At 39.7% G+C, this 24,084-nt stretch overlaps 2 protein-coding genes across 2 annotated transcripts; one reads left to right on the top strand and one right to left on the bottom strand.

Annotated features, from left to right (window-relative positions):
• Positions 1 to 238: 238 nt before the first annotated feature.
• On the bottom strand, positions 239 to 8,635 carry LOC134205335 (putative inositol monophosphatase 3). Its single transcript, XM_062680502.1, has 5 exons — positions 8,459 to 8,635; positions 7,350 to 8,398; positions 1,239 to 1,387; positions 1,022 to 1,139; positions 239 to 771 (listed from the first exon to the last, which is right to left on the bottom strand). Exons 2-5 carry the CDS (start codon positions 7,858 to 7,860, stop codon positions 512 to 514), a joined length of 1,038 nt encoding a protein of 345 aa, XP_062536486.1. The 5' UTR covers positions 7,861 to 8,398; positions 8,459 to 8,635; the 3' UTR covers positions 239 to 511.
• A 125-nt stretch (positions 8,636 to 8,760) lies between these two features.
• On the top strand, positions 8,761 to 22,856 carry LOC134205334 (uncharacterized). The gene is made up of 2 exons (XM_062680501.1): positions 8,761 to 9,810; positions 21,955 to 22,856. The coding sequence occupies exons 1-2, from the start codon at positions 8,966 to 8,968 to the stop codon at positions 22,532 to 22,534; spliced, it is 1,425 nt and encodes a 474-aa protein (XP_062536485.1). The 5' UTR covers positions 8,761 to 8,965; the 3' UTR covers positions 22,535 to 22,856.
• Positions 22,857 to 24,084: the final 1,228 nt, after the last annotated feature.

The following is a 24,084-nucleotide window of genomic DNA, read 5'->3' on the forward strand; positions in this document are numbered from 1 at the left end:
TTGAGTCATGAGAAGGGACCTATGGCACTTTTGTCTGGTGGTTGGGTACCACGAAGCCAAAAACTACCAGTCATTGTTTTTAGCACGGCGGAATTACAGTTTAGAATAGATCGAGAAAGTTGAAATTCAGTGAAGTTTCGTATGCCATAATTTTTAGAAAAAAACGCAGCCGATATGAATCACTATATTGAAGTGTAAGAATGTTCTTCTGTGCAATCAATTACATACTACGTATATGTATTTGTCATTATGTACCGAGGAATTTATTCGAATTCTGGATGAATATCAATCACAATCTTACATTTACATACATTCAAACTACTATCTAGATCTAAATTAAAGTTAAACTCGAGGAACTCGAAGGCGTGATCACAAATTAACCATAACACAAATACCTGGCAAGTTAAGTGTAATGACTTTCACAGGAATCATTCCAATCAGAATGTTCACCTCTCTTTCTCTCTAATTGATGCGTGCGTGTGATGCTTCGGAGGAGCAAGACGAATCACCACTAGTGCAGCGTTTTCTGATGTTCGATAAGCTTCTTGATGTACAGCTCGTGTACGCCCCCGACGGCCGTTGCCAGCAGACCATGCTCGTTCACGTACGAGTCCTTGTCGCTGTAGGAAATGTCCTGATTCTGCTGGGTAGTCATCCTCCCTCCGATCGCAGCGAGTATTGCATTGCCAGCGCAAATGTCCCACTTTTTTATGGCCGTCGAGTGGAGGTACGCCGTTGCATTGTTGTGCAGTACCTGTAGGACTTTATACCCTAGGGATGAGAAAAGAAGATAATCAAATCGGATGTGAAGAATGAGGCACAAAAGGTTCGATAGTCAATACAATGAAACAAATCAAAACGAAGTCGTTTCTAAGTAATGGGGTACATACTTTTGTTGTATTTTTAATCTAGTGTTATAATAAATCTATATGTCGTTCATTGTCAGTTTTAGTCTATGTTATAATAAATTCCAGTATTTTATTGTAAGGATAAAATATTACTGGAGAACTACTGAACTAACCTGCTCCTCCTGCTGGGATTATGTGCGAGTTTTTACCAAACACATCCTTGGCCAGGATATTTACGTTGCCGCTATGTGATCGGGAAACAATAACAACAGGATGCTTGACGTCCTCATCCTGCAGGCAGCAATAGCAAAAAAAACGAGATCGATAAAACAGTTGAGCGCCCGTTTTATAAATATTTGGCATTCCGCCCTAATTACTTCGGATACCTACCCTCTTTATGACGTTTAGTGGTTCCGACACTGTCTTGTCCGCCCAGGCCCAAACGGTTTTCTTCGTGAATGGGTTGTGAATTACTCCAATCGTCGGAACGCCCTTTATTGCCACGCATACCATAGTTGTAACATACATGAACAGGTTCTCTGCGGATCGGAGAAAGGTGACAAAGTTGAGATGAATGCCCTAATGGGAGTTTACCTGGCCAGAAGCGAGAACTATCATGATCGAGCACGAAAGGCAATCGAAAAGTTGCCTGATCGGATCGAATCTTTTAACATATAGAAAAAGTCCACACCATAGTTTTACCGAACAGGCAAAGCAAGGTGAAAATTAAGTAATACATCATGAGTTAGTTGCAGTTGCAGAAATTGCAACTCGAAGACTCGTTGCATGTCATTAATATATACATGCTAAATAAAACGGTTTTATTTGCCACAATCTAACGAAACATAAGCAATATGGTGCACAAGAATCGACAGTTTTACACTGATTAGAATCCGAAGAGTTCAAGAGGCTTTGTATCTAATTTTCAGGCGGATTATCACCGACGTTAACTAATGTTGATTTAACAAATCTTATGGGTGCCTGCAATAGCTTTCAAATCCGATGTGAAAAATTATGCTAATCTTAGGTCAAGGGTAAAACTATAGCAGCTTTTTTAATAATGTATTAATATTAAAGATGCATTATATAAAACATATTTGAAGATGTCCTATATAGAAGATAGCTGAATTTAAGATTTTCATATAGGCTCGGAAGTAATTTTTTCAATACACAAGCTAAACATTGCCCATATAATGCCTTTTTTTCTTAAAATATGGTTCATATTACAGAAGGTAGCAAATGTGGTTCTATACTATTCCCCAGAAAACCGTTCCCCAGAAAACCAAAGCCCAGAATTCCATTCCCCAGAATGTACCATTCCCCAGAAAACCATTCCCCAGAATGTACCGTTCCCCAGAAAACAGAATATATAAATAAACATGATTTCTTGTTTTCTTACAAACATCATCGCAAGACCATAATTAAAATTTGTCTTGATGAGTTGGATGTGCAAGGGCCATTGTAGTAATTATTAGAAACTATAGTTTCAAATAAAATGTGCCTTTTGGCATGATGACCATAAGGGGCCCGCCAGAGTAAGGTGCCTGCCAGAGTATACGCGCCTACGCGACGTCGCGCGAGAATTGCACGCAAAGCAATAACAATCAATAATAAGGAGCTGTCAAATCGTATGGACGCTTCGCTTATGGTCACGTCTATTCTAGCTTCACCCCAAAACAGAAAAAAAAATCTTATTTTGAAGCACGCCTTGATTGAGGAAACAAATAGGGACCCACGCATTTGCCCGAAGTAAGGCAATTAAGTCAATTATTCCTTCTTTTAAAACGCGCATTTTCCTGTATAGGGAGTCTTTAATATGTTTGTGCTGCACGCGTTTGTCCATAATAAGGCACAAGATTATAAAAATGAGTAAATAATTCCTTCTTGAAAGGCACGAATTTTCCCGAAATAATGTTAACGAATGATTCCTTCTTTTAAAATACGCATTTGCTCGGAAAAAGGCAAATAAGTGATATATTCTTTTGACTCACACATTTTCAGACAAATACGCCTTCTTTCAAATCACGTGTTTGCCCGGAGTATAGCAAACAAGTGGATGATGCCTTCTTTTGACATATGAATTTACCCGCACTGATAAAAATCTACTTTTTCATTGAATAAAATTTTAAAAAATGTACAAACACCGCCGTTACACTGTCATAACTGTCCGCATAACTGCTCCATGTACATAGGAATCCCAGGTTACTGTAAGCATTTTCCGAGAATAAGGTGAACCATAACGCTTCTAGAAAAGCACACATTCTCAATGACTGATTTAGGCTAATAACGGGTGTCAACTAAAACATTGGAATGACTTCAATACTTTTCTATTCACAATAATAATGCTTTCACAGAAATATGACTTTATGTGAATGAATCCTTACAATATGCCGCCGAAACAGGAAGTATTGCGGCGCGCATTGTACACTTTATCAAGCGAATCTAGACCATGGGAAAAATACACGGTCGAACATTTTAAGCGTTAAAATGTTTCGAAAACTGTCATACCATTTTTTGGTCAACTAAGCTCCATTGTATGCAAAGGTGATTGTTAGGCCAAAATCACGAAACAATTCAGAATCAGGAGCAGTATTCCGAAAATCGATGTGGCAGAGCCTTCCAGCGGTCATGTCATACCAGCAAGACTATGCTGCGCCGCGCTTCGAACCATGGACCATTAGGGCAGTTCAAATTTCAAAAATGTTTGAAAATTACAACTCCCATATGTCTATTAGTATCATTTTGATAATATAGGAGTCCTGGCAAAATTTCAGGCCATTCGGTGTCCATTTAGGGGTGGCGCGAAGTCAATTTATGTTTATATGGAAACTTGTATGGGAAAAACTCAAAATTTATTCAAGTTTCCCTACAACTGTCAAATCGTGATGAATTCAAATAAACATTCCCAACCTCCCTTTTTGGAATCTATATAAATGAGACCCCCGGATAACACATTAGTTATGAGTGGATTTAGTGGTTCTATTGACAGTGTGAATATGAGATAAATGGCAAAAAAGGTGTAATTAGCCTTAACGTAGCAGTGGAAATATAAATCAAAATTAATGAGTTACCCACTGGTTGAGCTCAAATGAATTCCAAAAATGGAGGTTAGGGATATTTATTTAAATTCATCACGATTTGACAGTTGTAGGGAGACTTGAATGAATTTTAAGTTTTTCCCATACAAATTTCCATATAAACATAAATTGACTTCGCGCCACCCCTAAATGGCTACCGAATTGCCTGAAATTTTGCCTATATTATCAAAATGATGCTAATAGACATATGGGAGTTGGAATTTTCGAACATTTTTGAAATTTGAACTGCCCTAATGGACCATATGCTAATATTCATTAGTGTAAGTTTGAAGACTAAGGGCAACTCTTTGTATAAAATAATATATTATATCAGATTTAACTGTACTTCTTTGTAGTTTTGACGTAGGACTTACGTCTCTCTTTACTATAACGGGTGTCATTCCAAAATATTCAAATCGACCGCGTTACGCTGTGTTGAAAGATTTTAAACGTTAATATAGTTCGTCTCAATGTACGAATTTCTGCGGTAAGACAGATTTCAAGTATGCCTTTCATGTCCATGCTTGATAAGACCCGAAAAACTTGTTTCAATAGGCATGAAACTGTTTTCAATGAAAAACATTGAGATCAAGGGAACCTATAAATATGGGTACCGCATAATTCTTGCATTATTCCATTACCACGTTCTCATTGGTGCAGACACCAGCGAATGAGCAGCCGCTGGGTCTGCCGAGAAGCCATAAAATAGCGCAACGCGATTTTTTCCTTTCATTCTGACCGGGACAAGCGAAGCAACCACATCATCGATTGAACAGCACTCACACCTCTTAGCAGGGAATGAAGTCTGCACCGACCGCTTTTTCGGCTCGACACCATCGAAGCCACCATCATCAGCCGAAACCTAGCCAGTACAGCAGCAGTCCACCCTACAGACCCGACAAAGCAGCAATGCTGAGCAGATACCGGCAGCAGCAGCAGAGTCGAGCCGAGACCGGCCGGCATCGGTGATGAGCCGAGACAGGCTGAAGAAAAGCCACATGATGCAGCATGTATGTCCAAAAACAAACGGTTCTTCAGAGAGCCAATAATAGAGATCAATATCAAAGCTTTCAATACCCTTCGGGATAGAAATTGTACTTGGGTGCCAAATCCAATATTCTAGTGATAAAAATTTATGCGTGATTTTCATAAATAGCGTCAAAACTAACAATGGATAATTTTTCTGATTCAACCGCGAAGTGCACGAAGGACTTCGCTTGACCATGCCTAAAAAACATAAGATGTCCAAATCTCTCACATAATATTTGGATATTTGGATTAAAAAAACACCGATAACAGCTCAAACATTAATAAACTATCAATCGATTTTTCATCAAATGTTGGATTTTTTGGCATTGATCAAGAAATATCTAGATAAACATTGTTTGATACTGACCGCACACAAAGCGAACGTGACTGAATGATCGTCCCATGTTACCAATTCTAAATCTTATCACCCGAAATCCCATGTCCGGGTGTTTCCTTCCATCTACTACTAACAATGTTGTCTCAGAAAAGAACACGTACTTCTCACCTGAACTGCAGTTCTAAGCTCGCTTGCCCGGCTTATTGGCCTGTATCAAGCGAAAAGTCCCGTTAGGAAATAGACGCCAGCAGCGAGCAACAAGCGTAAAAAAGAAGAAGCCCTTCTCGAACGCGTTGATGATGATGACGCTTTGGCTGACAAAGAAGCGGGATACAAGACACTGGCTGATTGGCCCACCAATTGGGAAGCAGAGAAGATTCAAAATAAGGTATAAAAGAAAAGTGCATTCGCTCGCAGAGCATTCAGTCTTTTTTATATCACCACTAGAAATTCGCGGTTATTTGAAAAGATAGTTTTCTTACTTTTTGGACTTAGCCTAAGCAAACAGCCTTTCTCAAGGCTCTAAGAGTTAAAAATAATGTTCTCCTTCAGTCGCTATCGCACGGATTAGGAGGCCCTACATCCCCTGCTGGGCCAACTTGTGGCTTATTTCAGGCAGTCCTTCAGTGGGAAGGTTGCCACTGTCGAGACTAATTATCCGTGACCGGACAGATACTTCCTGAATTGTTTTTGATGATTCTTGTTCGAGGTAGATTTGATTTCTGTGTCGGTTTGATGGGAAGATTTTGCCAAGGAATGGTATGCAACGCCGATTATTTATCCAAAATAGTTGATGTGAGAAATTTGGACATATTATGTATCTTAAAGGCATGGTCAAGTCAAGTCCTACGTCCACTTAGCGGTTATGTCACAGACATTACCCACTGTTCGTTTTTTTTATTGCAAATTGAGGACACACACACTCCTTCTAACGATACGCTGATCTCTAAGATTGGTTGAGAAATATGACAGTTTTGCAGAGTCAAGAATTGACAAAAATCGAGGGGTCCATAACAGTGATTTCGTGTATAACTAACGAGGGGTCCATCTTTCTGAAGAATTCAACACGGATCCTTAATATACTCGCCGAAAGCTTTCGAATAAACACAAATTTAGGCATTTTTAAACAACTCGTGCAAATAGTGGCCCGGTCTAAGCGAGAATTACTCATATTTAGTTTGGTTCAAATGATCACTAAGAGCATGATTAAATTATAAAAAAAAGCAAACAGATCTTTCGTTATGCTTTCTGACCCTAAGGCCTGAAGTCCCATTCTGGAAATTCTTGGATGGCCTTGAATGGAACACACATTCAAGTCATATCCAATTTGGTTCAAATGATCACTAAGAGCATGTTGCATTTCTATGTTGATCTTTCGTTATGCATATTGACCTAAAGGCCTGTACTCCAATTCTTGGAATTCTTGGATGGCCTAGAAATAAACATGCATTAAATTTTTATCCAATTTGGTTCAAATGATCACAAAGAGCATGTTGCATTTCTTAAAGGAGCAAACAGATCTTTCATTACACTTATTGATCACAGTTGGATTCTTGAATGCTTGCATATTTCCATAACAGCAGAAACTACAATGGCATAAAACCTAAATTTTCTGTAGAGATATTGCAAAATAACAGTATGAAAAGTTAGTAACAAAATTGTCTTCTTTTTGGTGACGAAATTTCCTGCGGATGACTAAAACTAGTTTATGAAACATTCTCTAGAATAATAAGCTAATCCGTGAATACTTCTTTGCATGCCTGTTTGACACATTTTGAGCTAATTGCTATTGTTGGTAAACATAAACATATAACTTCATATTTTTTGTGCATCAATAATACGAATACATTGTTAACTTTGAACTGAGGGAGGAAAATATATGTTTTAGTGAAAAGAAATTGAGGTCTTGCGGGTTTTGTTCATGAACCTCTTAACCACAAATACTTCTTTCCGTCACTATAAATCAATCGATCAATCGATTGATGATTTTATAGCACGAAGAATAGAAGTAAAATATTGGTAATTACCGAAACTACTCTAACGCCAATAGCAGCCTACCTGTGTACTCCTGTGTGGCATCAAGAGGATCGATCCAAACTGTAACATCTTCGATCCCCACGATCTCATCCGGTACGTTGGAACTTTCGTGTATTACCGTAGGGTCCAGATCGAACAGCTTCACATCTGGACAGGATTTACCCTCGCCATCCTCCTCGGAGATTATTTTCAGCTTCGGGAAAATCCGATGCAGTCCGCTTGCCATAACGCAATGCGAACGAAAGTCCGCATCCGTCACCGGATCATTTGCCCCTTCTTTGGTTTTGCCCTTGCTTTGCACATTGAAATCGGGGCTCTTTGAAACTTCCACCACCTCCAGACCACCACGTTGGGCGGCTTGTATGGATCCGATCAATAACTTCCGCAGGTTCACTTCGTTTGGGTTTTTGTTCAATGCGTAGTTGGAGTTTCGTGACTTTCCGGTCGATATGTAGTATACCAAGAAAACCAACAATATTGTGATTATGAGAACGCCAAATTTATTAATTCGAATCGAGCCTCCCAGATTCATCTTGGACTTAAGTTATTTGCTGCTTTACTATTTAGTGTTGTATCATTTCATTGAAGACTAATGATATTAGTTGTCCGCCCGATAGATAGAATATTTCACTGATCGCAACTTAAAAGTAAATTACTTCAACGTAGACATTTTTCACAAGGATTGTTTTTATTGATTCTATCTTTCGGCTGACATTCGTACATACAACAGTCAAAACATTAAAAACATATACATATCACCGCCATCACCGCAGGCAACTGACTGTATTGGAATAGATACAGATGCATAAATCCTATTGGAATACCCAATGTATTTGATACGGTGATGCGACAATACATTTTCATTGTCTTTGTCACGTGATGTAATCAACCGTCATGTCATACTGCTCCGTTTGGATGAAATTGGTTAGAAATTTTATAGCCGATCTGATTTTATATCGCTGATTGGTTTAAGAGATCCATCCGAAAATGTTACGTGAACCATATCGAGAGGCATATTATAGAATTATCACGAATACAGTTCGGAGACGAGCCAGCCGCGGGCTGAAAGTCTAGGGTGATATATTGATGTAAATGTAACATGACTACTTGTAAGATGAAATTTTACTTACTTGGTTTTGTTATCCAACCATATTCTTATTTGCGAACGTGTGTTCGTAAGAATCGTTTCCCCACTGAAGGTGAATCCCTTTCTAAAGCCGAATGAGAAGAGTTTCTAATTAACTATTATCTAATTCTTGTTCAAAAGCGAGTATAGTAACGTGAAGGTGCGATATAAAACTCGCTGACGGTTGAAACGTGACATGTTTTGTTGCACTCCTCCTCAGTTGCGATACTGTAGCAAAAACACGCAACATATTCCTTCCGCACCTAGCGTGCCTGCTCAACATATGTTTTTGACGTTCTTCTTTCTATGCTTTTATGCTACCACCCCAACCACACCACATTCGGAAGTGGGTGGCAGTACACTCAATGCCATGTAAGGCCCAGACCTTTCCGAGCATTCATTCAGTTACATTCCACCCACGGGTAACAGCAATTCGGTGATTAATTAAATATCGGCTAAGTGCGAGGAACCGGCCTGTAATACTCATAGAAAAGTTCGAAGTCTGACGAAAATGTGCAACTTAAGCCATTCCATCGAGTCGATCAACGTTACGGACAACGAAAAGTTCACTTATCCAATTATTTTACTGAAGGGTGTGATAGTCAATCGTTGCCAGGCAGGTGAGCTAAAATTGCAAATCGATAATTGCGATTGGCCAGCATCCAAAGATGTAAGATTCGTCAATGACAAACGAGGTCAATTTAAAGTGATATTTCGGCTTAAACAGGGAGAGAACAGAGTTTCTCTTGCGTACTGTCATCATGAAATTGATTTCAACTTATTCTACGAAAAGGCCGGGAACCCCTATTCCATCACACCGCTCTACATAATTTGCAGTGGCCATGATGGGCGGTACCAATCGGACACGCAAGAAAATGACGTCGATAGCGCGTGCCGCAAGATTACCCTGGGGATTGAAATGGTGCAAAGTCTCTATGCGGAGAAGCTCTTGGAAAAGGGTTGGGGTCGAAAAACGTTTACAATCAGTGGGGCCTGTTTACCCTTTCATAGCTCTCTGCCGGTGGAAGACTCGAAACGCATGTCAGACCAACAATTATGGAACTACTTTGCGAAAGAGGTTCTACAGTCGGATTTGCTTCTATCGGAGAAGCAGAAGTTCATAGGTTTTATCAGTAGCACCTACTACGAAGGGATTTCGGATAACGACTTTTCGTACGAGAACATCAAACGAAGAACCACGGGAAATGCTGCTCTCGGTGGAGGGGGATTGGCGCTCTTCGGAACAGGGTGCCTCTACACATGGCCGAGCAGATTAGACGAGATTGTACCTGCTTTTTTGAACACCAAGCAAGTCGACCGCACTTTGATGATGGACGATAGTAATTACCGACACACGTAAGTAATTTATAATTATGAAACTCAAAATTGCATTAAAGAGATAGGACATTTCTTTCAATAATAATAATGCTACAACATTTATACATATTTCAGACGATTTTTATTCAATTTAACGTTCAGTATGCAATAATTTTTAAAAGCAAAAAATTGACACTTTTTGAATGATTAGATTTGAAAGCAATCTAAGGACAATTTATGATGACGGTATCAATCGAAGTGATCACTCCTTTTGCCAAATCTGCTCGATTCGGAAGAAAAATCGGATCCATCTTCTCTGGCAAAAGAAAGGTCGCATGGATCGCGTATAAGAATACCATTCGATGAAGACATCTCATTGACATAAGGTAGCAATTGTTGAACAGCTTTATGTCTCGTAGATACATAATTATATACATGCTACAGTGTTTCTAGACAGTGGCGTTTCCAGAAAATTGGCTACGCCACTGTTCCTAGATTATACTCCAAACTGTCTCAAAGTTTAGGTGGAGAAGTTAATCTAAGAAGTTTACGATATCCCGACCATATTAGTTTTATGAGTGGTAAAAGCTGAAGAATATTTTGCCCAGAGTATCAACAGTACTTGCCCGTAAAGTTGGGTAGATCACTTTTACTGCAGTCTCTGAAGTAAGGTGGGTCCCATAGCGTAGTTGAATACACGTTCGCCTTATAAGCGGACGGTTATGGGTTTGATTCTCAGCCCCTCCATCAAGCCCTAACGGCGACGCTTTGTATTGTACGTCTTACCGACACGGCTGCCCGATTATGACTGACAAGTTAGTGCTGTCCAATGAGAGCTTGAAGTAACTCGAAGTTTCTCCCTGTCCTGCTATTGCCCATTTGTTGACAAAAAAGAACGAACACGACGGGAACAACTTCGAGCTACTCCAAGCTGCTCTTTGGACAGCACTATTGTTTTTCTCGGAGGTATTCCTCTAACGTACCCGCATGAATGGCAACCGAATAATGCAACGAGCAATTATGGATTCACGATATGGGCAAATGGACACAATGGATTCACGATGAGGTGGATCCCGGCAATTATAAACATAACGAATATCTAAAAATAGATTCTGAAGAATACCACAGTAGATCACGACATAGTAGCGGTAAAGAAACACAGAGTACCTACTAAATAAAGCAAGGAATAAAAAAAAGTGCCTGAATTGGATCGAAATGGTTGGTTTTGCTTTGTGCGGGTAAGTAAGTTAATTTGAAAGTGGAGACTTCAGTGCTCGTTTAATCGTGTTTCCTTTCGGACGCAGAACGATCACACGATAATCGGAAAGATTGGTTCTGCTTTGTGTTGTACATTGGAACGGGCTATCGTTTATCAAGCGACTATATGAATTATGCAAGCATTGAACCATAATGCCTCCGGAACTACCTTTCAGTTAGAGGTGTGCGCCGGTCCAAAAATCGTCGGCGTTTGTCAAAATATTGGTCGGTGGCGCCTTTTTTGACATCACGCTGAAGATCTTTTTAACTGGCAGCGGCTGCGTGAATCAGCGTGGTGATTTTTTCCTATTGCGTTCGCTTCTCATTTTTTTCTTTCTGAATTCGGCATGACATTTCCAGAGAATCTTATGAATTTCGCGAACAAAAAACTAATGAAATTTCTCAGGATATTCTCAAAGTTTACCCAAATTATTATTTTTTTCAGGTATTCTAAGGAATACATTGGAATTTCCAAGGGAAGCTCTTTAGAATTCCCATAAAAAATGTTTGGAATTTTCAAATGAAAATGATCGAAATTTCAAAGCTAAATTATTTGGAATTTCCGCGGAAGTTGTTCCAAGTTATAACAGAAAATTGTTCATAATATCCGCAGGAACTTCATTGGTTTCGCCTGAAAATTCTTCGGATTACCCACGGGAAACTCTGTGCAATTTATATGCGATTTTTTTTAGAATTTCTATGGAAAATTCTTCGGAGTTTCCGAGGGATTTTCCTCAAAATGTAGATTTCAATGGATTTTTTTTTCAGAATTTCCAGGGAAAAATCTTCCGAAGTTCCACAGGAGATTGTTAGAAATTTCTATAGAAAAATCTAGTTTCTACGCGATTTTTTTAAATTTCAATGGAAAGTGTTCTATATTTCAATTGAAAAATTTAAGGAGTTTTGAAAGAATTCCTTTGGATTTCTCCGACAACACTACGAAGAGCACCTGAATGGCGATTTGGCAGACAACGGTGAACGCTCTACCACAGATCAGGTGTTCGCCGTACGTCAGGTATTGCAGAAATGCCGCGAATACAACGTGCCCACACATCATCTATTTATCGACTTTAAAGCCGCATATTTTTTATTTATTTATTTATTTATTTCGTCAAGCATTGTAGACTACAAACACATTGTTTCACTTAAACACTATCTGTTTTAATCACTAGACAACTATTATGCTATACTATTCATTGTTTTCCTCACTAGCGTGTTAGACATTGATATGTCGATGACCTCACAATATTTATTATATATGTTCATCATAGAGTTGAGCGGTCCATTTTTAGCATAGGATGTGCGTTGCAGATTTAGTTGAAATAAGTCACGATTTCTCAAGGTACGCGTAGGTGCATAAAAGTTCAAGCCTGACAGAAGGCTTTATGCTTTTATCTGATGTGAGATTAAACCATTAACGAATGTTACACAACCAACTTCTCTTCTTTTCTTAAGTGTTTCGATATTAATTAGTAGGCACCGAGATTCATATGACGGAAGCGGTAGGGTTGACCAACCTAACTTTCTAAGAGCAAAAAGCAAAAACTGTTTTTGCACTGATTCGATTCGATTTGAGTGGACTTCTTGATAGGGTGACCAGACAATGCTACAGTATTCTAATATTGATCTGACGTAGGACACATAGAGTGTTTTTATCGTGTAAGGGTCATTGAAATGATAACTGAAACGTTTAATGAATCCAAGCATGTTATGTGCTTTATGAATAATGACGTTATAATGTTCTACAAAGGTCAATTAGACTCTAATAATAGCCCTAAGTCTCTCACTTTTGTGCATCGTATAATTCGTTCCTGGCCTAGCTTACAGGTAATGTTTTGTAATATCTGCTTTCTAGTAAATGAAATTATGCTACATTTTTTCACGTTTATATCGAGAAGGTTTTTTGAGCTCCAGTTATGAAAATCGTCAATTTCTTGTTGAAATACGGCTAAGTCAGCATCATCACAAATTTCCATGTACAATTTCATGTCATCGGCATAAATAAGGACCTTAAGGCGTTTTAATATGAGTGTTATATCATTAACAAAAGAATGAACAATAATGGACCTAAGTGTGATCCTTGTGGTACACCAGAAGTAACTTTAATTGGCGAAGACAATTTATTATGGAAGCGCACTAACTGTGTTCTATCTCTAAGATATGATTCAATCCATCTAACCAAATATTCCGAAAAACCAAATCGCTGAAGCTTAAAGAGTAATAAAGAGATGTCAACTCTATCGAAAGCCTTACTGAAATCCGTGTACAAAGTTTCAACAGAATTACCTCTATCCATTGCAGCAAGTGAAAATGTACACTTTAATAAAGAATTAAAAAAAAAAAAAAAAAAAAAAAAAAAAAAAGTGAAAATGTCACGAAGTCTAAGAGATTAGTGGCAGTGGATCTGCCTTTAAAGAAACCATGTTGGCGATTTGTGATCAAGTGCTTAACCTGTTCAAAGAGTTTCATGTTCACAATAGATTCAAACAATTTCGGTATATGTACATGATATAATTGCAATGCCCCGATAATTTTGTACGTCTGAGCGTTTGCCTGATTTGAAAATTGGAAGAAGATAAGATTTTTTCCATAAATGTGGGAATACTCCATGAGCTAATGATTTATTATAAAGCTAAAATAATGGTTTTACAAATGAAGTAGCTAATTGTTTTAGTAATAAAGGGGGAATTCCAACGGGTCCAGGACCCTTGGACGCATCTAATGCTTCTAATGCTGTTACAATTTCATGTACAGTAATACCGGATATTGAAATATCATTTGTCTGATCAGGTAAATAATGAAAATAATCACGATCATAAACAGCACCAAGAGGTTTGTAAGTGCTTTGGAAAAAAATCGCGAAATAATTGCAAATTTCCTGGCTATCATGGCTAACCAATTCTTTAAATTTCATGCATGATGGAAAAGTATCCGATTTCTTTTTCTCTTTGACAAAGTTAAAGAAGGTTTTAGGATCCTTTTTTATATTATTTTCTAAAATCCTATTATAATTTTCGTATGCTTCTGATATTTGATCGTCAAGCTCCCTGCATATTTCAATATATTGTTTCAGATTATCAGAAGTTCGATTTTTCCTATATGTTTTATGCATTTTTTGTTTACGATTGATACAATCGATCGGGACCAGCTATGGCAGCTAATGCACGAAAACGGATTTCCGGATAAACTGATACGGTCGATCAAGGCGACAATGGATCGGGTGATGTGCGTAGTTCGAGTATCAGGGGCATTCTCGAGTCCCTTCGAAACGCACAGAGGGTAACGGCAAGGTGATGGTCTTTCGTGTCTGCTATTAAACATCGCTTTGGATGGAGTAATACGAAGGGCAGGGATTGACACGAGTGGTACGATTTTCACGAAGTCCGTCCAGTTATTTGGTTTCGCCGACGACATTGATATCATGGCACGTAACTTTAAGAGGATGGAGGAAGCCTACATCAGACTGAAAAGCGAAGCTAAACGGATTAGACTAGTTAAAAACACGTCAAAGACGAAGTGCATGATAGGAAGAGGCTCAAGAGAGGTCAATGGTAGCCACTCACCACGAGTTTGTATCGGTGGTGATGAAATCGAGGTGGTTTAAGAATTCGTGTACTTGGGCTCACTGGTGACCGCCGATAACGATACCAGTTGAGAAATTCGGAGACGCATCATGGCAGGAAATCGTACCTACTTTGGACTCCGCAAAATGCTCCGATCGACTAGAGTTCGCCGCCGTACCAAACTGACTGTCTACAGAACGCTTATTAGACCGGTAGTTCTCTACGGACACGAGACCTGGACGATGCTCGTGGATAACAACGCGCACTTGGAGTTTTCGAAAGGAAAGTGCTGCGTACCATCTATGGTGGGGTGTAGATGACGGACGGTACGTGGAGGAGGCAAATGAACCACAAACTGACTGTCTACAGATCGCTTATTAGACCGGTAGTTCTCTACGGACACGAGACCTGGACGATGCTCGTGGATAACAACGCGCACTTGGTGTTTTCGAAAGGAAAGTGCTGCCAGTGAGCCCAAGTACACGAATTCTTCAACCACCTCGATTTCATCACCACCGATACAAGCGTACGTGGAGGAGGCGAATGAACCACGAGTTGCATCAGCTGTTGGGAGAACCATCCATCGTTCACCTTGCGAGAATCGGAAGACTGCGGTGGGCCAGTCACGTAGCCAGAATTTCGGACAGTAAACCGGTAAAAATGGTTCTCGACAACGATCCGACGGTATCAAGAAGGCGAGGTGCGCAGCGAGCAAGGTAGATCGATCAGGTGCAGGACGATGTGCGGACCCTCCGAAGACTGCGTGGTTGGAGAAGTGCAGCCATGGACCGAGCTGAATGAAGAATACTTTTATGTATTACACAGCAGCAGCAAGTTATGACTCGGCCTCTCCTTGTCAGATCTCCGTAGCGTGCACGCGGACCCACGGACAGCTGCTGTCATCGCAATTCGGTTCAGCTATTTGGGGCCACACATTTTGGCGATCCTGCCAGGTTATTTTTTGGACACTGACACTGATTTCAAAAGGTAAGTTGTATTCAATTGACTAACGTGTAAATTAAAAAAAAATATGGTTTAAAAACATAACAAGGCAAGGTGGTTTGTATTACTACAAAGCGCGTCGGAAAGTCCGCCAAAAATTGATTGTGGTTTGGATAACCACCAAGCGCGTCGGGACGACCGCTGGAAAACGGATTGTGGTTTGAAAAATCACAAAGCGCGTCTGGAAGACCACTGGAAAATTAGTTGTGGTTTGGAGAATCACAAAGCTCGTTTGGAAGACCGCTGGATTTTTTTTTATGGTTTGTGGTGTGGAAAATCACAAAGCGCGTTTGGAAGACCGCTGAAAATTAGTTGGAATAACACAAGACGCGTCTGGGAGACTGCCGAGGATAGGGTTGACGATCTAGAAAATCCCAAGGTGAGCCCTGAATTTGGTTAAAATAAATTTAGTTTGATATTTATACACTAGGCGGCTTTAGTGTAGAGTGCGTGTTTTCTCTTGTTTCGGACAGCAGAACGATCGCGCGATCTGCCGAAATATTGTGTTCTGCATTGCGCGGCCGGTAATAAAGTTAATCAGTTCAGTGCGTGTTTTTTCTCGGAGTAGCTCGAAGAGTAGTAGTTTTCCTCCGGAGTAGAGGTGTGCGCCGCCGCGCCACGCCGCCGCCGCCGGCAATTTTTGGCACACCGCCGCCGCCGACAATTTTGCATCGGCGCGCCGCCGTTTAAAATTTGCCACGCCGCTGATCTATAATTTTCCACGCCGATTGGAATTTTCAGTGGAAACTCCTAAGATTCATTGGATTTTCCGTATAATTTGATGATAGATCTCTACAACATTACGTTGAAACTTCAGAGAATTTTTCGTGAGGATACCAATTATTTCCATGAAAATTCCATACAATATCTTGTTAAAACTTCGAAGAGCACTCCGTGTAGCAGAATATTAGCTTACCGTGACATCAAATTAAAAACTATTCTACTGTCGATGAGAGCAAATCGAAAACTAAATTTGATATTGGTTTCCGATAACAAAATAAGTACACAGTTTGATGTCATATCATTCAATTTAGTAATCTACAGCAACATGAGATCAAAATATGTAATCAATCATGATGATTTATACATATTTGAAAACAAATTTTGAATCATTTTGTTGTCAAAATCAAAATATTCAACATGCTCTCATTATGTTTTCAGACTTTGATAGGATATGTAGCCTATAGATATTTGGCCGAGAATCTCATTTGGTCGAACAGTTCCTTTGGCTAAAAAAATCGTGAACTTGTCCTTCGGCTGAAATAGTCGTTTGGTAGAAAGGGCAATTTGGTCAAAATGGACATTCGGTCGAAAGTGTCGTTCGGCTGAATTGGTCATTTTCACGACAATAACGGGAGAATCTTTTGAATTTCGCCTCAAAAAATGGATGAACTTCCCCAGAAATTCTTCATCCATTTTTTCATATTCATTTGAAAATTATTTTTAGATTTTCCACGGGAACTACTTTCACGTTTCGAGAACTCTTTGTAGTAACCAAGGGAAATTGTTTGGGATTTACATGAGAATCTCTACAGAGTTTTTACGGGAAGTTGTTCCAAATTTCTATATGAAAATATTCGGAATATTCACGGAAAGTTCCTATTGAGTCTCTGTTGAGTATTCTTTAAAATTCACACAAAAAATTTTGACTAGTGAAAGAAATGCTTTAACGTTGACTTCCCCAATCCTAATTAATCAAGCCGGTTAGATTTTTATCCTTTATGAGATTGATTTTTTTTTCGCAGGGAGAGGTTCATCATTAAACGGCTAGTTTGACATAGCCAACTTTAAAACATCGGAAAAATGCTCGGAGTTTGTTTTTGGTTTCTTCAGAAAATTCTTTCTACTTTCGATTAAAAATTCTTGGTAAGTTTCATTTTATTCCAATAAGACCGAAAGTGACAGACTGGTCTGGCCGAAACCATCGTTGCCCAAAAATGCCATTTAGCAGAAATTGTTTTTTGACAGAATGGGTCATTTGGCCAAAAATGTCATTTGGTCAAACGGGGTCATACGGCCAAATTTCAATGACTGAACCTCGTACTGAACGGGTAATATGGTCAGAAATGGCCACTTGTTTGGCGAAATGGTCTTTTTGACAATTGACCATTTCGACAAAATTTCGTGGCCTCTCTATTTATTTCTAGCCAGGTACCATTTAGCAAAACGGAAACTGTTATCAGATCAAAACTGGCTTGACCGAAAATGTAGTTTGGCCGAAAGCGATGTACAGCCAAAAGGAAAAGTTGAACGGACTTGTAAAAAGTTGTTTACCCTAACAGGTCATTTAGATGAGAATGCCGTTCGGGTGAAAAAGTCGTTTGACCGAATCATTTGACCAAAAATGCCGTTTGGTAAAAAATGGCATTTGGCAGAAAGAGCCATTTGGCCTTTAAATGTCCTTTCTGCAACCTTCTTTGAAAAGTGTCGTTCGGCTGAATTGGTCATTTTGCCAAAGAAGACGTTTATCCGAATTGGTCATTTGACAGAAAATGCTGGTCGGCCAGAAGGGATGTTTTGCAGAAAGAACATTTTCGGGCCAAATTACCATTCCTACCAAACACCATTTTCGGTCAAATGATCTATTTGGTAGAACGATTTTTCGGCCAAATTACCAGTTCGGCTGAATGTCCATTTAGGCTGTATGTCGTTTTCGGTAAAAATACATTTTTGGTCAAACCATTTTTGACATGAAATAATTAATATTGAGCGTCTTAGGGGAAAATGTTACAAGGTTAAAATATTTCAAGTTTCTATTTACTTCCGCTATATTATATAGCGCTATATTATATACTAGTCGACCCGGCAGACGTTGTCCTGCATAGTAGGCGAAAATGCGCGTTCTGAGCTGCCCATGCGAAATTTCCATACGATTCATAATTTTAGTTTTTTGCGATTTACTCAACTTAACTAATAATTTTCGAATGAGGAAATATCATATAAACCCGTCGGAAACTGTAACGAAATTAACTGCTGAAGGAATGAAGAAAATCCATCCAGCCGTTTTTGAGTTATGCGGATACGAACACAGACCATTTCATTTTTATTATATAGAAGATAGAATATAACGGAAGTAAATGGAAACTTGAAATATTTTAACATTTTTGACATGATAAAAGTTTCGGATAAACGTTCAATTCGGCTTAATGGGATTTGGTTAGATGGCTTTTGGCTTAAATGTTAGTATCTTTGAGCTTTGAGCTTGATTGACTGCTCGTAGTTGCTACTCCATTATGACCAGATCAGCTGTTCTTGCACAGGGAACCAACAGATGTTTGCTAGGAACTAGCACACATCTTCAATGTACAAGTAATGGTGATCTCATTTGTTAGGTCATACTGGCGCCTGCCACGTCAGAATGCAAGTCAATGTAGGGAAGGAAGGAAGGAAGGGGAGGAAATGACGCCCACTGCAAGCCGAATATACCTCTACACTTGCCACGAGTTCATGCGGAATTTGTTGGAATTTTTGGGTTAGATTCGAGAGGCAGAGGTCCGTCTTGGTTAACGAGCTGCCAATGTGATAGATAGAAGAAGGCAACTGAATTGGATGTAGGAAACGAGCTCTATAGTTCATTTCCAATTCTGGCAGATTACTGTTAGAATAGTAAAGTTGAAGGTATAGGAATAGTAATCTCTTATATTGTTCGTAATGATTGGTTTTCTAGGCGGCTTATTGGGCCAGCGCAAACCTCCTGTCTCGTCGGAGGGCCGTCGTGTCAGGGCTGTTTAGCGTCCCACCTAACACCAGGACTTTGGCTTGTGCGCTTTGAGCGGCACACGGTCGCTTTGGTGGGGCCTACTTGCGGATACATGCAGCTTTTTATAGAGGTTTAACAGGGCCCACTGTCAAACCCCACCACATCCTAGGCAAGCCCCACAACTCGCAGATGGCCGGATCGTCAAGCCCTTGGACATAGTCCCTGCTGCCCGATAAACTGACACGGTTGATCAAAGCGACGATGGATCGGGTGATGTGCGTAGTTCGAGTTTCAGGGGCATTCTCGAGTCCCTTCGAAACCCGCAGAGGGTTACGGCAAGGTGATGGTCTTTCGTGTTTGCTATTCAACATCGCTTTGGAAGGGGTAATACGAAGAGCAGGGATTTACACGAGTGGTACAATTTTCAATAAGTCCGTCCAGCTATTTGGTTTCGCCGACGACATAGATATTATGGCACGTAACTTTGAGAAGATGGAGGAAGCCTACATCAGACTGAAGAGGGAAGCTAAGCGGATCGGACTAGTCATCAACACGTCGAAGACGAAGTACATGATAGGAAGAGGTTCAAGAGAAGACAATGTGAGCCACCCACCGCGAGTTTGCATCGGTGGTGACGAAATCGAGGTGGTAGAAGAATTTGTGTACTTGGGCTCACTGGTGACTGCCGAAAATGACACCAGCAGAGAAATTCGGAGACGCATAGTGGCTGGAAATCGTACGTACTTTGGACTCCGCAAGACGCTCCGATCGAATAGAGTTCGCCGCCGTACCAAACTGACAATCTACAAAACGCTAATTAGACCGGTAGTCCTCTACGGACACGAGACCTGGACGATGCTCGTGGAGGACCAATGCGCACTTGGAGTTTTCGAAAGGAAAGTGCTGCGTACCATCTATGGTGGGGTGCAGATGGCGGACGGTACGTGGAGGAGGCGAATGAACCACGAATTGCATCAGCTGTTGGGAGAACCATCCATCGTTCACACCGCGAAAATCGGACGACTGCGATGGGCCGGGCACGTAGCCAGAATGTCGGACAGTAACCCGGTGAAAATGGTTCTCGACAACGATCCGACGGGCACAAGAAGGCGAGGTGCGCAGCGGGCAAGGTGGATCGATCAGGTGGAAGATGACTTGCGGACCCTCCGTAGACTGCGTGGTTGGCGACGTGTAGCCATGGACCGAGTCGAATGGAGAAGACTCTTATATACCGCACAGGCCATTTCGGCCTTAGTCTGATTAAATAATAGTAATAGGAATAGTAATGGAAACGGTATGGAAGTCCATTTCCAGTTCTAGCGATTGCTAGACCATGAGAAATATAGAGAAAGATACAAAGTAGGAGAATGGAACGGACCTGGGATTGAACCCACGACCTCCTGCGTATGAGGCAGAAGCAGTAGCCATATGACTACCAAGCCCGCTAAATTTGGCTTAAATGTTAGTAGGTTACGAAATTTCGTTCAACAGTCTTTTCAACGTAAATGTCATTAGGCCAAACGGATGGATATTGTGGACTAAATTACCCATTCAGTTATTGACATTTGGCCGTAAGACCTGTTGGCCTAAATGATATTTTCGGACAAATGACCCATTCTGTCAAACGACCATATCGGCCAATCGGCATTTTTGGGCTGATGACCTATTCGGCAAAACGACCTGTTAGGGAAAACGATTTTTTCGGTCAAATTACCAGTTCGGACATACGACTTTCGGCCAATGGAATTTCCCAAGAATTTCTTACGGACAATACACTAGTCGTTCGATAACTGTAACATGACGCATTCTAGACGTCAAACAATTGTCAGACGTCGTCAAAATAGAAGTGCATCTGATTGTTCACCGCTATGCAGTGATCATCGACTTTGACATAGTTTTGAAGCTCAGCTGTTCGATAACTGCAAAACTGATGTAACTTTCGAAATGCAGTTAAAAGCATTGCAGTTAAATGACTTGCAGTTATCGAACGTCTACTGTACAAAGAATTTCCCGTAGAATTCCAAGAATTTCGAACAATTTTTCGTTGAATCGTTTTGAACAATCCTCCGCGGAAATTCTAAAGAAGTTTCCGTTAAACTTACGGAGAATTTCTCCTGAACATTCCAGAGAATTTTTCTCGAAAACTCCTTAGAGTCTCCCGCGGAAATTCTTAAGAATTGACTGTTTTATCGTTGGCCATGCCAAACAAGCCGTCTTTATTATTCTAGACTGAGAAAGCCAACGGTAAAACACCCATTCAACCAGCTGCACTCTACTACAATTATCAATAATGTTCTGTACAAATTTGGAAGAATACTCAACAGAAACTCAACAAGACCTTTTCATAAATTTCCGAATTTTTTTCCTGTAGAAGTTAAGAACATTTTTTTTGTAAAAAATTTGAAGTTTCTCATGTAAATTGCGACAAATTTTCTGCTGAAATTCCAAACAATTTTATTTGGAAATTCAAAAGAGCTTCTCTTGGTAATTCCAAAGATTTCTCGTAACTTAAAAAAAATCCGAAAATATTTTCCATATTTTGGTTTTTCTCCAGATTTTTCTTTAAATGAGGGAATAAGATAATTAGATTATTGCTGCAATCTATTTGTTTCTTGTTTCTTGCTCTAATAGTTCAATTCCCATGTTTGTCTTTCATTCCAGCTATGGAGGATGTTACGCCACCACCATCGGATCAGTTTGCCACGAGATGGGACACATTTTCGATCTTGGCCACACAAAGGACGGCATCATGGGCGCCGGCTTAGATCACATCAATCGCGTTTTCACGCTAATTACCAACACCGAGGATCTGCCGGAACGCATTGTCGGTCGCCAGGCGCCAGCTAGGAAGCCGCTGAACAGCAAACTAACGCAGATCAAGCGTCCCGGGGATTTTCTACGAAAGTACCAGCAGCAGAAAGAAAGCGATGTAACCTTTTTCGCAGATAATTGTGCAGTTACTTTACAGTTGCATAAGTGGTTCAACAATGGTCTCAGCACAAATGATAACAATTGTGATACTAGACTAAGCTTTAATTTCGTTACAAGACACGTGACCAGTGTTAATTCCACATTGAAACTGATTGAATTGCGTGATAGGGAGGATGGAATGCTGAAGACGTATTGGTCATTCCTAGACAGTGATACTGATTGTTTTCAGGTTCCAGTAGAGATCCATTTGGATGGACTGACCTTGTTTGTGATTGATAACTTTGGTAATATTTTAAAGCAAGATTTATAAGAGCAACCACGAGAGCTAGAGAAAATACAAACCAGTTGTCGGTATCAGAATCTCTTAGAGATTAGTTTTAGAAAAGCCCGACCAAATATAGAATAGATTAAGTCAATATTTACTGTCGGAGGAAATACAAAAGAAAATGATATTATACATATATTTAGAACCCTCTTTAGAGAAAATTAGGCATTTCATTCCAAATTAAATGTGTTCCACTGGATGCTCCGAACTTTTGACCCTAGTCATAATACGAAATTCGTACATTTAGTTCGATTACATCGAATATCGACTTTCTTGCATGGTTAATAAATATGTAAAACTGCAACATTAAAACTGTGATATTTTATTTTAATCCGAAAGTGGAACATTTATTCTTTTTACTCCACCGCCTTATCTATTCTAGTGCGATTGTACATATACCTAATATCTATAATCTATATACTTAAAAATGAATTTCTGTCTGTCTGAACCTCATAGACCTTGAAACTACTGAACCGATCGGCGTAAAAATTTGTATGCAGAGGTTTTTGGGGCCAGGGAAGGTTCTTAAGATGGATCGAGACCCCTTGGGAAGGGAGGCCCTCATACAAATTAAACATAAAACAGAAATTTCTGCATAACTTGAGAACTAATCAGAGAATAAATCAATTTTAGGCGATACGACGTTCATCGGGTCTGCTAGTGATATATAATACAATATAATATAATATAATATAATATAATATAATATAATATAATATAATATAATATAATATAATATAATATAATATAATATAATATAATATAATATTATTATATATAAAATATAAAATAATATAATATAATATAATATAATCTTTGTTCATTCCAGTGGTGTCCTGTGGTGTACAATTATATTTGTTTTGAACTGTTTTTTGTCGGTGTGGTTAACTTTAATTTCAAAATTGTATGATACTCACATTGGTACAACAATACAGACAAACGGAAGATACCCGAGCGAAGTCGGTTAACAAATGTATATCTAACGATGAACCCGTTTCCATGTATCGTAATAATTGAAATCAATTGCTGAGTGTACTTTATTCTGATGAAGAAGATAAGCACGTAGTTCCTCTTTCGTAGTCTTGTTACTGCTGGGTTCAGTTGGCCAGTCTTTCGTATCATGGTACAGAAAATCTGGTCCGTTAAACCATCTGCTGTCGTGGGCCAGATTCGGTTGTTTGTTCCACTTTGTGGCTTCATCGGCGACATTATCCTTGGACGATAACCAGCGCCAGTTAGCAATACTAGTTGTTTCCAGGAGCTCACTTACGCGAAACGCAACGAACTGCGAATAGCGTCTACCCAAGTAACCAAAAGTTCCTTCAAGAGTACGTTTTTAGCTTAAGCAGCTCTGTGAAGCTGAGCGAAAAATGTACTCTTAAAGGACCTTTTGGTTACTTGGTTGTGGTCTGATCGGATCCAGCACAGAACGTCACGTGAATCCGTTCAGTAGATGCCTTCGTTAACTTTATACGATAGTGAACTCGTGATTGTTTCAGCCAACCTGGATCAAATTACTGCTGCTGTAGTCGAGG

The sequence above is a fragment of the Armigeres subalbatus genome, chromosome 1 (assembly GCF_024139115.2).
Source record: "Armigeres subalbatus isolate Guangzhou_Male chromosome 1, GZ_Asu_2, whole genome shotgun sequence".
In the NCBI taxonomy this organism is placed as follows: domain Eukaryota; kingdom Metazoa; phylum Arthropoda; class Insecta; order Diptera; family Culicidae; genus Armigeres; species Armigeres subalbatus.

What these genes read in the sequence shown, in the direction of transcription:
- LOC134205335 (XM_062680502.1), bottom strand. Translation starts at nt 7,860, where the DNA reads ATGAATCTGGGAGGCTCGATTCGAATTAATAAATTTGGCGTTCTCATA. An exon ending in CACTAAACGTCATAAAGAGG is followed by an intron (nt 1,140 to 1,238) that starts GTAGGTATCCGA and finishes TGCTGCCTGCAG; the next exon opens with GATGAGGACGTCAAGCATCC. An exon ending in AATCCCAGCAGGAGGAGCAG is followed by an intron (nt 772 to 1,021) that starts GTTAGTTCAGTA and finishes TCTCATCCCTAG; the next exon opens with GGTATAAAGTCCTACAGGTA.
- LOC134205334 (XM_062680501.1), top strand. Translation starts at nt 8,966, where the DNA reads ATGTGCAACTTAAGCCATTCCATCGAGTCGATCAACGTTACGGACAAC. An exon ending in GATAGTAATTACCGACACAC is followed by an intron (nt 9,811 to 21,954) that starts GTAAGTAATTTA and finishes CTTTCATTCCAG; the next exon opens with CTATGGAGGATGTTACGCCA.